This window comes from Cebidichthys violaceus, unplaced genomic scaffold, assembly GCF_023349555.1.
Source record: "Cebidichthys violaceus isolate CVI_PGR_0920_01 unplaced genomic scaffold, fCebVio1.0.p SCAF_82, whole genome shotgun sequence".
Classification (NCBI taxonomy): Eukaryota; Metazoa; Chordata; class Actinopteri; order Perciformes; family Stichaeidae; genus Cebidichthys; species Cebidichthys violaceus.
In genome coordinates, this window is record NW_027176967.1 from 21,447 (window position 1) to 32,798 (window position 11,352).

At 41.6% G+C, this 11,352-nt stretch overlaps 1 protein-coding gene across 1 annotated transcript; it reads left to right on the plus strand.

The window, feature by feature from the left end:
• Positions 1–609: 609 nt before the first annotated feature.
• Positions 610–11,298, plus strand: lonrf1 (LON peptidase N-terminal domain and ring finger 1). Its single transcript, XM_068702265.1, has 12 exons — positions 610–1,363; positions 3,420–3,538; positions 4,316–4,438; positions 5,547–5,738; positions 5,862–6,075; positions 6,340–6,445; positions 6,542–6,656; positions 6,772–6,893; positions 6,997–7,155; positions 7,303–7,465; positions 7,693–7,845; positions 9,452–11,298. Exons 1-12 carry the CDS (start codon positions 760–762, stop codon positions 9,608–9,610), a joined length of 2,229 nt encoding a protein of 742 aa, XP_068558366.1. The 5' UTR covers positions 610–759; the 3' UTR covers positions 9,611–11,298.
• The last annotated feature ends 54 nt before the right edge of the window (positions 11,299–11,352 follow it).

An 11,352-nucleotide genomic window follows, 5' to 3' on the forward strand; every position in this document is an offset into this window, starting at 1 on the left:
TACACAAAGTCAACACAAGGCTCCTTTATTTTACCAATCTTTAGCAAGTACCAGGCTAAAGTCTGTAAATCATGTATTAATCATCACAAATCACAAACATAGCACGAGACACACTATTCACTCTTTTTCCCTATCTTTATTCAACACAAACAAGAGATACATAAGAGTAATGGTTAGTGTGAAACACGTGATATAAATTGCCATAATAAAATATACCATTTAGGCAGACAGGGAAGATAAAATTAATAATAAATTAAACGTGGCTGTTACAAAATCCTGTTACACAACCAGTTATGAGGGGGCTTCTCTGGGTACGTTTTCTGACAGCTCTCAAATTGATCATACAATTAATGAATAGGAATATCACGAAGCATGTATATTGTTTTGTTTCATGTTAGCCTGCTGGTGCAGCCTGGGGGGTTTCATAAGCAGGGGGCTCTGGGACAAATGGGTGCGCTATAAGCTGGCACACAGCACACAGCCGGGCGCTCGGGCCAGATTGGTTAACTTCACTACGTCTTTTCCGTAGTTATGAAACTTTCGAACGCAGGTTTTGTAACCAAGCCATCCTGACCAATCAGAGCTCGAGTTCGCTGTTCACGTGTTTTTTTTTTTATGTAACAAACGAGCGTCTATGGGTAAAGTCGGTCCTCTACACTGGGTAGGACCGCGGCAGCTATAGACATGAATATACACGTCAACAGAAGAAACCCTAAATCTACGTAACACTTTTGTTTTTTTTCTTATTTTGACGCTACAATGTCGCTCCAACCGCAAGTGGAGGACGCACAGGAGGCGATAAGCGCCTTCTTCATCGGTGCCAACTCGGACAACGTCTTGGAAGAGCAGGACCACCATCCACTTATACTACAGAAAGCCAACGCACTAGCGTCAGGAAACTGCCTGAAAGAAGCTATCGACTTGTTTTCCGCTGCTATGCGGTACGGCCCCGTGCAACCGGAACAATTAGGCACCTTGGTAGACTGCATCCTCCGCAACTTTAAGAGAAAAGCGGCTGGGCCGGACCCGCTTTCGCGTCGCAGTCGGGACGCAGAGGAGAGCCGTGGTGACGATGTGTTTGACTGTCCTAACTGTCGTAGCTTTTTAGGTGAACCCGTGACGCTAGCCTGTGGACACTCGTATTGTAAAAGGTGTTTACAACGACAGCTGCTCTCCAAATGTAAGCTGTGCAGTGGAACCGTCGGCGGCGAGGAGAAAGTGAGCGTAGTTATGTGCGGACTTTTGGAGAAATGGTTCCCCGACGAGCTGAAAAGGTCGAAAACGCTGTGCGAAGTGGATGAGCTCTGCAGAAGAAGACGTTACCACGAAGCCGTGTCGTTAGCAACCGATGCTATTCAGTGTGGTGAGTATTAAAAACTAAAAATACGCTACATCCATGTTTTAAGAAGAAAGGTGTGTTTTCCGGTGATGTGTCTGCTGCGCACCCTTAGCGAGCATGTACAGGAAGACGAATCGTCACTGGGACGTTTCTATGTAAAAGCTAAATACATTTGGACATGACGCAGTAGTCTGTGTTTATTGTTAGTGGACCCCCAAAGGGCTTAAGTAGAGTAAGTTCTACTGACCGACATTTTGAAAATCCAGTTACGTTTTTTACCAGTCTGTTGCCAGTCTCGTCCCATAAGCTGTCGCGTTATGGTCGGTCGGTCCTTGCTTACGAAAGTTCACAAAGCTGAGCATGCGCGCCCGGTGAAAAGTTGCATAAGGCAGGTCGTGACACATAGCGAGGCATGGTTTTGTAACTTATTAATAAAGGGCATTTGCATTTTAGAACAGTTATGAGCTGTCGTTACATGAGCATTAATGCACCATTTACGGGTCAATTTGTGAGGCAGGCCTAGTCTGGTGGTTCGGCCAGGCTGTCACTTAGCTGTTGTAACACAGATCCTGACGTGTATGCAGTGAGAGAAACTTAAGATGACTCTGTGTCAAATTATTTATAAAAATGATTAAAACTTTGTGGCTGGAGCATAATATCCCAGTAATGGTTGCAAAGACTTGTATAAGTGAAGTCAATGAGATGGTCTCAAGTGCCCCTTGAGCAAGGCACTTAATGCCCAGTTGTTGCAGTGGAAGTGACCTGAAGTTGGACACTGCCTGTATGTTCACTGAGATATTCCCTGATTTAAAAGAAGATGAAGTGTTGTGGTTATCATGGCCTGGGAGGAAGTAGTTGCAACTTTTGTTTTTTTACACTTGAACCGCTGAATCCCAAGTGACCTCTTACCATGCAAGAAGAACCAATGGTGACTTCCTTTATATTCAGGTATATTTTATGTTGCTGTAGTTATAAGCTTTAAATGGCATTTTTATTTATTGTTATCATAATGTGACGATTGGGAGGCCTGATGTGCAGCACACATCTGATCTCCCACACCTCCGGTTGTCCGACAGCACGGCTGGAACATTTTCTGGACCTTCACCCGCTTTACGGAAGCTTATGGAGACATTCGTGGAATCTGGGTCAAGTGATATAACACATATGTAACCCTGATGTAACTTGTACCTTGAAAAACTGAGTGAAAGACGTCATCTAAACTTCTGCGTGATAAGAATTTCAGTGACACCAACACCAATGGAATGACAACAATTAAGAGTTCAACATTTACCTTTTTTTTATAACTCAAAATATTTGCAAAATTAATCCCAATGAATTTTTGGTAAACTGTCTGAGAGACTCACTCAAAACAAAGTGACATGGTTGAGTAATGAGATGAATGCCAAGTATCTGCTCTTGATGTGATCCACATTCATTAAAGATCATAGACACATTTATACTTAATTATAACCCCAAATAATTTAGCCATTTCTTAAGGTGTTACGTGTTGGATTAGGCGACTTAATATCGTTTGCTATTTTTAGTACATGCTTTTGATTTTTAGTACATGCTTTTGGTTTTTAGTACATGCCAGTATTTGTGGCTCTTGAGTCCCCTTTAATGTAATATATTCACAAATTCTGGAAATATGTTCTTCAAGGATATAATCGGTCAAACAACAATCATTTCTCCTTCATCGTGCATTCTTGGCGTAGATAATCCACCAAATAATCCTCCAAATCCATTATATCTCCTGAAAGCCCCTCCCCCTCTCTGCTGGGAGATGTATCATCTGTGTTTGTCATGTGGTTAAGTAACTAACATGTCGTGTGGGAATTGACAGAATTTAAACACTTTCTGTTGAGGTAAACACTACCTTCCCATGCAAGTAGAAAATGTTGTAGGTTTGCTCATTAAATTATAGACAATTTGATGTAGTCAATATAATTAATATTATGGTGTATGTTATGTTGATTTACATATTTGTTTAAACTAAAAAGGCTGTGCTTTCCGATATCTAAAGACAAACACTCAAATAAAAACCTTTTCTTATAGAATAAAGATTTTTCTTCTCCTGTAGATCCAGAGTCGACGGCCGCGGCCCGACTGTCCCGGGCGGAGGCGTATATGGCTCTCAAACTGTACCGCCTGGCTTTGGAGGACACCGAGTTTAGTCCCTGGTCCAGCTTTTCTGCTGAGGTACGTCACTCACTGACACCGCACTCATTTGTTATCCTCTGCTACAGAAATGTTACTTTGGACTGAATCAAATTGAATGGCAGCCTGGCATTGCGTCTTTACTGAGGAGAGTCTGCTGTGTGTTCACTCTCTTCTGACTGATATATTAGTCTGCTGGTCATTGTTAAAATAAGCTGTGTTTTAAGATTGCCACCCACAAGGCCACAGACAGTGAGCACCTCATTAGTCATGTTTATGGGGATGTGCCAGTTTACAGGTGGCAGATTTTAAAGGTGAAATGTTGATACGTGTCTTGGCAGCTAAATTTATCACAGTCTGAAAATCCTTTCTCAGGGTTGACCCTGTTTGTTTGTTTACGAGGCCTATTTTTAATGACCGCCTGCTATTTTTAGTGTTGTATAAAAGGCCTTTTCATCGGGTAAGTAGTTACGAGAACATCGTGACTAAAGAAGGTTTTCTAGACCCCTACTGAGAATGCAGTGATTAAGGTCAAAGCCATCATTGACTATTGCATTAGTAACACGAGATCAAATGTCTGGGTTTAGGCTTAGGATGTTAATTATTGGCAGTAAAAAGTATGTCATATGGATTTATTGGATATCATTGAAGTATTGCATTGAAAAATAAAAAGCTGCCTGGAGTTTAGGAAAATTGTGTTCTGTCTGTTTTTAAAAACAGTTCAACGTGTTTTTGAATCTGTTGTTGTTAAGATGCATTTAAAGCATAAAGACCTGCCATCAAGAGTTATGTCTAATGTTTCTCTTTCTGTCCTTTCAGGCTTTGTTTAGGAAAGCTATGGTGCTGCATGAGATGGGCCAAGTGGACGAGTCTCTCCAAGTCTTCCTCCACTGCCTGGCTGTAGACGAGGACTTCCCCGGTGCTAAGAGACAGGTGGAAAAGGTTAGATAGATGATTAGTCTGCTGACAATGTGGGAAGAGAAAAAAATGTTAGACTGTCATCCTTAAGTCTGTAGTCAGTTGAGTTGAAGTCCCACTGTCTTAATGCAAGTAGTCTGGAGGAGCTACCTTCGATACAACGTAAGCCGAAGCTTTAAGCTTCAAGGAGCCTAGGAACTGTTTGATTGGATAGCCTGGAACGTAAAGCTCAAACTTTTTATTATCTTATTGCACAATAAGACACGTTAACATTTTGTGCAATAAGACCATATTGTTATTGCACAAAGTTATTTGTCTTGTTTTCATAGCTAGCATCTGATATTATACTACATTGACTTGATGGTACATCTTGTCATGGAATCATAAAATCCCACTAAAACTTTATGACGGTACCCCTTGTGTTACTGTGTTTCTCTAATAGGATTTACATCATGCATTGTCATCTATGCATAGAAATGTGTCTGGGGTGTCATTACATTGAAGTGCAGCACTTGCAATACAAAGTGGGAAGAGAGCAAATCTAAAAGTCTCAGGTTACAATAATGTACATATAAGGTGCAAATACAATATATGTAAGTCCGAATAAGGTTAACAGTAGGGATCAGTCTAAGTCTCAGTCTGTCATGGAATTGCGTAAGTTGTTAGTGGATCAGGTCTTGTGACTCTGTCTGTAATGACATTAGTACCACAGGATTGTAGTTATGTAAGTGTTCAACAGTTGACTCCTGTATGCAGTACTACATACTGTACATTTTCAGAATATCGTGAGAGTTTGTTGCCAGTGTTGCATTCAGTTGCTAATGCTGCTCAAGTTGTCTCTGAATCATCATTGTATAAGGAATCATACATACTTACATTAGTCATCTCATAAAAAGTCTATATTTGTTTCACCACACAATGCAGGGTTTTGAGTCTTGGTAAAAAAAAAAAAGTGCAAACATGTTGTTTAAACACAGCTGTAAAGTGCTTGATTGTTTCCACTAAACCTGGCAATTTCAAAATAACAGAAATTGTCGGGGGGGGTTTGCATCCCAAACACCTTTTAAACATAATCTGCCTCTCAAATGTGAAGACTCGAGTACTCGCTGACAGACTGATTGCTTTTTTACAGATCCTGTGTGCCTTGCTCTCCCCCACCGATGAGAATGTGAAGGTCGGCCTGAGGGAAACGACGCAGAACACGTCACCTCACTTACGTAATAAAACCCTCGTGGCCGATGCCGAAGCTCAGCCACCGAGCCCGGTCCAAAGACAACACCAGGCCCGCGCCACCTCGGCACACGACCATCTGGAAAGCCTTGAGGTACAAGCAAACTGAGTAATGATCTCACGTTGTTTGAAGAATAGCTTCAGTGCTTTTGTCGCCACACGTTTTATAATAGATTCATCATTAACTTCTTAACCGCGGTCCCCTGTCATTATTCAGAAACGGTGGGAAAGCCTGGAGCGGCCTGGTCTCAGCCGAGCTCGTTCGCTACGCGTCAACGGCTCCAGTTGTGGCGAGGAAGGGCTGAAGAGAGTTTGCTCCGCCCCTCAGCTGGGGGACGAGGACAAGGGGAGCCTGCTGAAGAGGAAACTGTCAGTGTCGGACACAGAGCACTGTGTTGTTGACAGCGGAAGTAACAAGCTGAAAAAACAAGGTCAGTGGCCAATGCCTCCATTTTATTGCTTTCTCTTCTACCTAATCTTTTAATTTTTAATTTCCAAGTCAAAGCTCTTCTGTTTCTGAATATTATAAGAACTCAAAACATATAATGTTAGTAAAATTAAGCTGAATTGGACTCTTAAATACAGACTTTTCACAGGAATTATGTACAATAGGTTGGATAGACACTCATTGATTAACACATCTCATTTCCCAACAACCTATATAATGAAATGCTTTCTTCTTTGGTTGACTTAAGGTGTGGCGAAAGGCTCCAAGCAAAAGGCTGCCAGAGCTAAGACCTGCAGAATTGTTCCCGAGGACCTGCTGGACCCCAACGACTTGGAGTGCTCCCTCTGCATGAGGTAAGGCCGAGTTCACACATTTACCACAACGTTTACACACATTGTACACTTGTAAACGACTATTAGGAATTGACAATTGATCGTTGATCAACACAGGCTGTTCTATGAGCCTGTGACTACACCATGTGGCCACACCTTCTGTAAAAACTGTTTGGAGCGCTGCTTAGACCACACGCCCCAGTGTCCCCTCTGCAAAGAGAGCCTGAAAGAGGTGAGAGATCGGTCTTTTGCCTGTATTGAATCTGGATATTCATCTATTTTGTGCTGATTAAAAATATGTGTTCCTTGCCTCCTGTTTTAATCAACGCATGTCCCGCTGTCTCCAGTATCTAGCATGTAGGAGCTACATGGTGACGACTGTCTTGGACATGCTGATCAAACAGTATTTGAGTCCGGCGTATGCAGAGAGGACTAAAGCCTACCTGGAGGAGACCAGAGAGCTTTCTGAGTAAGCGTTTCTGTCTGTGGCCAGGTCGATTCCCAATGTGCACCGTCAGAAGTTTCTGTAGCGGGAGTTTGAAAATGTTTTCTGCTCCTCTCCCTCTGTGCAGTCTGACGAAGAATGTGCCTATCTTTGTGTGTACCATGGCCTACCCCACCGTGCCTTGCCCCCTGCATGTCTTTGAACCACGTTATCGCCTCATGATTCGCCGCTGCATGGACGCGGGCACGCGGCAGTTTGGGATGTGTATAAATGATCCCCAGAAAGGGTAAGCACACAAGCAGAAACACACTTGCAAGCACATTTATTTGTATGAATTATTATTATATAAGATAATAATATATAATATTGGAGGACCTTAAAACCAGACAAAATACATTTTCTAATTAAAACAAAATTGTGTCCTCCACTGCAGGTTTGTAGATTATGGCTGCATGCTGACCATCAGGAGTGTCCATTTCCTGCCTGACGGACGCTCAGTAGTGGACACCATCGGAGGAAAACGCTTCCGGGTCGTGTCCCGAGGAATGAAGGACGGCTACAGTATTGCTGACATCGAGCACTTGGGTGACACCAGGGTAAGAACCACGATAACATTTGAATGATTTTATAATCCTACTCTGCTCTAAATCTGTATCTTAGATATGAAACCACATTTCAAGTCTGTAGGGGTTGATTTTGGGTGGGGTGTCACTTTTTGTTTTTTGACATTGTTATCATTCATTGCCAATTCTTTTCAAAGGAATGCATTTTTAAGTTTAAACAATTCAAAAGTGACCAAAGTTAATGGATTCTTTCCCACCAGGTTGAGAGCAGTAATGAGCTACAGAGACTACAAGAGCTGCATGATGCCGTGTATGAGCAGGCCCGCGTCTGGTTCCAGAACCTCAAGTTCCACTTCCACAACCAGATCCTGCAGCACTTTGGACCAATGCCAGAACGAGAAGTTGACATCCAGGTAAACGCCCCACCCTCTACTTCCATCGGTAGAGATTGGCCTATTCCTGTCCAGATTAGTTTATGTAAGGACTACATTTCAAACTGATTGCTTAATCTTCAACTACACATAAAACATTACACATTACTGTGGAGTAATGTCTGCACTAGACTGTAGATGCCTGAGTCAGAGCCAAGCCAACTATTCCCACTGATCTTTGAGCGTGTTTAAACAAGAGAAACCTATTTTTAACTTCCTTTATCAAGGATTTACTTTTCAAATACAGTGGTTCCCTTGCATCTGCTGTCTTATTACGCACACATATTTACACTTTGCTTATATATTGGAGGATTGAAATATGTGGCTGTATTGGCCTTATTAAAAAGTGTAATTAGAACTAGTATAATGGAAAATGACACCTTGTGCTTAATTAAACCTGGGGTGCCTTCCAGAATAAGAACTAATGGGCAGCCGTTAGATTTCCGGTGGTCCGTCCGTCTGTCGGTATGTGCTTTCTCGAGAATGTGTCTCATAGTGACTCAAGGATGAACTGATAATATTTAGGTGGTCCCTGTGATATCATTGTGACCTCACTAAACACATAACTCAAGAATTGATATGCTAATTATGACAATTTTTAAACATAAACTAAATTCCTACATTTTTAACAGACATGGATGTAAACTGCAACTTGACAGGTTGGTCGGTGGTGCAGAGTCTGTTAACGGTAACAACCCATTTTGTTAACTGCCTACCTCCAGTAGAATTTTTCAAATAACCAAAGATGCAGATAATCAAAGGAACACCAATCTATATGTATAATATTTTGTATTTATTATTATTATAATCAGAACCAGTATCCGTTGAGCTCTAGCAGTAATTCTCTCAAAAATACTGCAGTGTTTGTAAAGCTGTTATTACCTCATCTGACACAGCGAGACACTGCAGATTCTTAGACTCAGTGGATCATCTCATGACCCACTTTGCCTTCAGGGGAAACCCACATTACCATGGATTCACCTGCTTTAGAAGTCATAATACAACATAGTTGTTGTTGTGTGTGTGTGTGTGTGTGTGTGTGTGTGTGTGTGTGTGTGTGTGTGTGTGTGTGTGTGTGTGTGTGTGTGTGTGTGTGTGTGTGTGTGTGTGTGTGTGTGCGCGTGTGTGTGCGTGTGCGTGCGTGCGTGCGTGCGCGGCACATAGCCTGCAGAGTTGAAAGGGATTACAGCTCCGCTCTTAGGACAACCACGGGGCGGAGTCCATTGACAATGTAGGCTAAAGAGCTTTATGGGTGCTTCATACCTAATCCCATCGGCCCTGTTGCGTCAGAAGAGCGGTATGAAGAGAATCCCCAACTCTACCACATGCGCACACATAAGCACAAACACACACGAAAGCATTGATTTTGATGTTATGTAATTTCGGAACATGTTTGTTCCAGGAAACAATACAACATGGCCAGTATAAAATGTATCATTCACTGGGAATTCTTATAAGTGTTAAGCACATTTTGTAACGGGCTCAGGCTTTTTTCAGCCGTGTAACTCTTGACACAGAAATGGATTCCTCTGGCAGAAGTATTCCACAACTTCCACATGGGTCTAACACTCTTCCTCCTCTCTTCCAGGCTACTCCTAATGGTCCAGCGTGCTGCTGGTGGCTCCTGGCCGTTCTGCCTATCGACCCGCGGTACCAGCTCTCTGTCCTCTCCATGACCAGCCTCAAAGAACGCCTGGTGAAGATCCAGCATATCCTCGCATATCTGCAGAACATCCCTAACAACTAGAGCTTCCTCTTCTCATCACCACAAACATCCTTCAGACTTAAATGACACTCAAGACAACCCTGTATCAACATCTCACCAATGCCATTTTATCTTTCAGCTCTTCTTTTTACATCCACAAAAGACCGTTCTTCATAAAAAGATAAAAGCAAAGTTGAAACATCCTTGAACTGTGCATCACTGAAACCAGAGATGTGGCCAAACCACCTCAGGGATATTTCCACTGATGCATTTTTTTATTTTATTTTTTTTGTGACGCAAAAATTATTAAAGAAATAAGAGAAATATGACAGCAACTGTTCTCATGTGCTATCGTTCTTAATGCTGTTCATTTTCATAAGAGCATCATAACTTTGTTGAAATGAGAAGAGCAGCTTTGATATTTAGTTGATGCTGTTGAATGTGAGGACAGAGTAGTTTATCTAACAATCAACCTTTAGTGTACCGTCTTAAAGGATAGCACTTGCAGCGCTGAGGTGAAGAGAATATTATAGTTTGTGTTGAATCATCTCTGTTGAGATCTTTGAAAAAAGACGTTTTCTTTGTTTTGTTTTTTTGACTGCTGGCTCTAAGGTTTATGTTAATATGGAGGAGGAGGGGTGAGGTGATTTTGTGAAACTAAATCCTAAATGCTGTAAGTCCAAAAAAAGTGATCGCAGGATGTGGTTTAGATGAACCATTAACAAGAGATTTGTGCAAAAACCAAGTGCAACTTAAGGCCGGCATATGTGTACCAAACAGTCCTGAAAGTATTAATCTACATCTTCCGAGCATTGTGTTCTTTCCAACTCCCTTCTCCCACATGCTTACCACTCACAACTTCCATCGCTGCCTCTTAGTCGTGGCAAGAATGAGATGATCTGTGTTTCTTCCCATAGTTTCCCACTTTGAGTTTCTTCCAAGAACGTCATGCAAAGATTAGCCACTTTATCCCTCCTGACATCAGGTCGGGGGGAACGCTCACAGCGCTGACTTCTCATCTTGATTCTAAGCTTTCGAAATGCTTTTCTTCCTCTCGAAACTAACCTTAAATCGTATGCACTATATCTTCGAGACGTTTGTTTGATGTGGACCTTTGGAGATCTGGGTGAAGGGCGAGGATTAAGTGTTGAAGGTTCAGTGGTTCTGTTCATGTATTATTTGTCTCTCCTCTGAACCAAAAGATTCAGCTACCCGTTACATCAACTTATACTTAATTAATTTATAAGTAAGAATACTATTCTTACATTCTTCCCATGTGTTTGTATGAGAAATGTGAAGGGGGTCTTGCAATATTATGACAAATCAAAACAGGACAAAAACAGTATGTCTACAACTGATGGGTAAGCATTATTCTTCATTCACAGCTGATCTTTGTCTACTTGGAGGACTTTACTTGCAGTGCTTCAGTCAGGACTGCGTTTGCCTTACACCATTTTTGCATTGTGTTTTGAATTACATGATACGTTGGCTTTATTACCATTCCTTTTTGCCATAGTGAAAAATATGTTATAATTGTATTTTTGTTCTCGAAGTTGGTTTAAGGCACCATTTCTTCACAATGTGTATAAATACATCTTAAAGAAACACAATTCAAGTCAAGGCTGTTATATGTAAATCATCTGTAAAAAAACACTCTTTGGACAAATCTTGCTTTTTGGTCAGATGTTTAAGTTATACATTTTCAATAATAAATGCACTTCTTTTTTCAACGTTAGCCTCAGTGTCCACTGCTTGATCAGTTTTATAAAGGCACTAAACAATCT

What these genes read in the sequence shown, in the direction of transcription:
- lonrf1 (XM_068702265.1), top strand. Translation starts at nt 760, where the DNA reads ATGTCGCTCCAACCGCAAGTGGAGGACGCACAGGAGGCGATAAGCGCC. An exon ending in GGTCCAGCTTTTCTGCTGAG is followed by an intron (nt 3,539 to 4,315) that starts GTACGTCACTCA and finishes CTGTCCTTTCAG; the next exon opens with GCTTTGTTTAGGAAAGCTAT. An exon ending in AGCACTTGGGTGACACCAGG is followed by an intron (nt 7,466 to 7,692) that starts GTAAGAACCACG and finishes CTTTCCCACCAG; the next exon opens with GTTGAGAGCAGTAATGAGCT.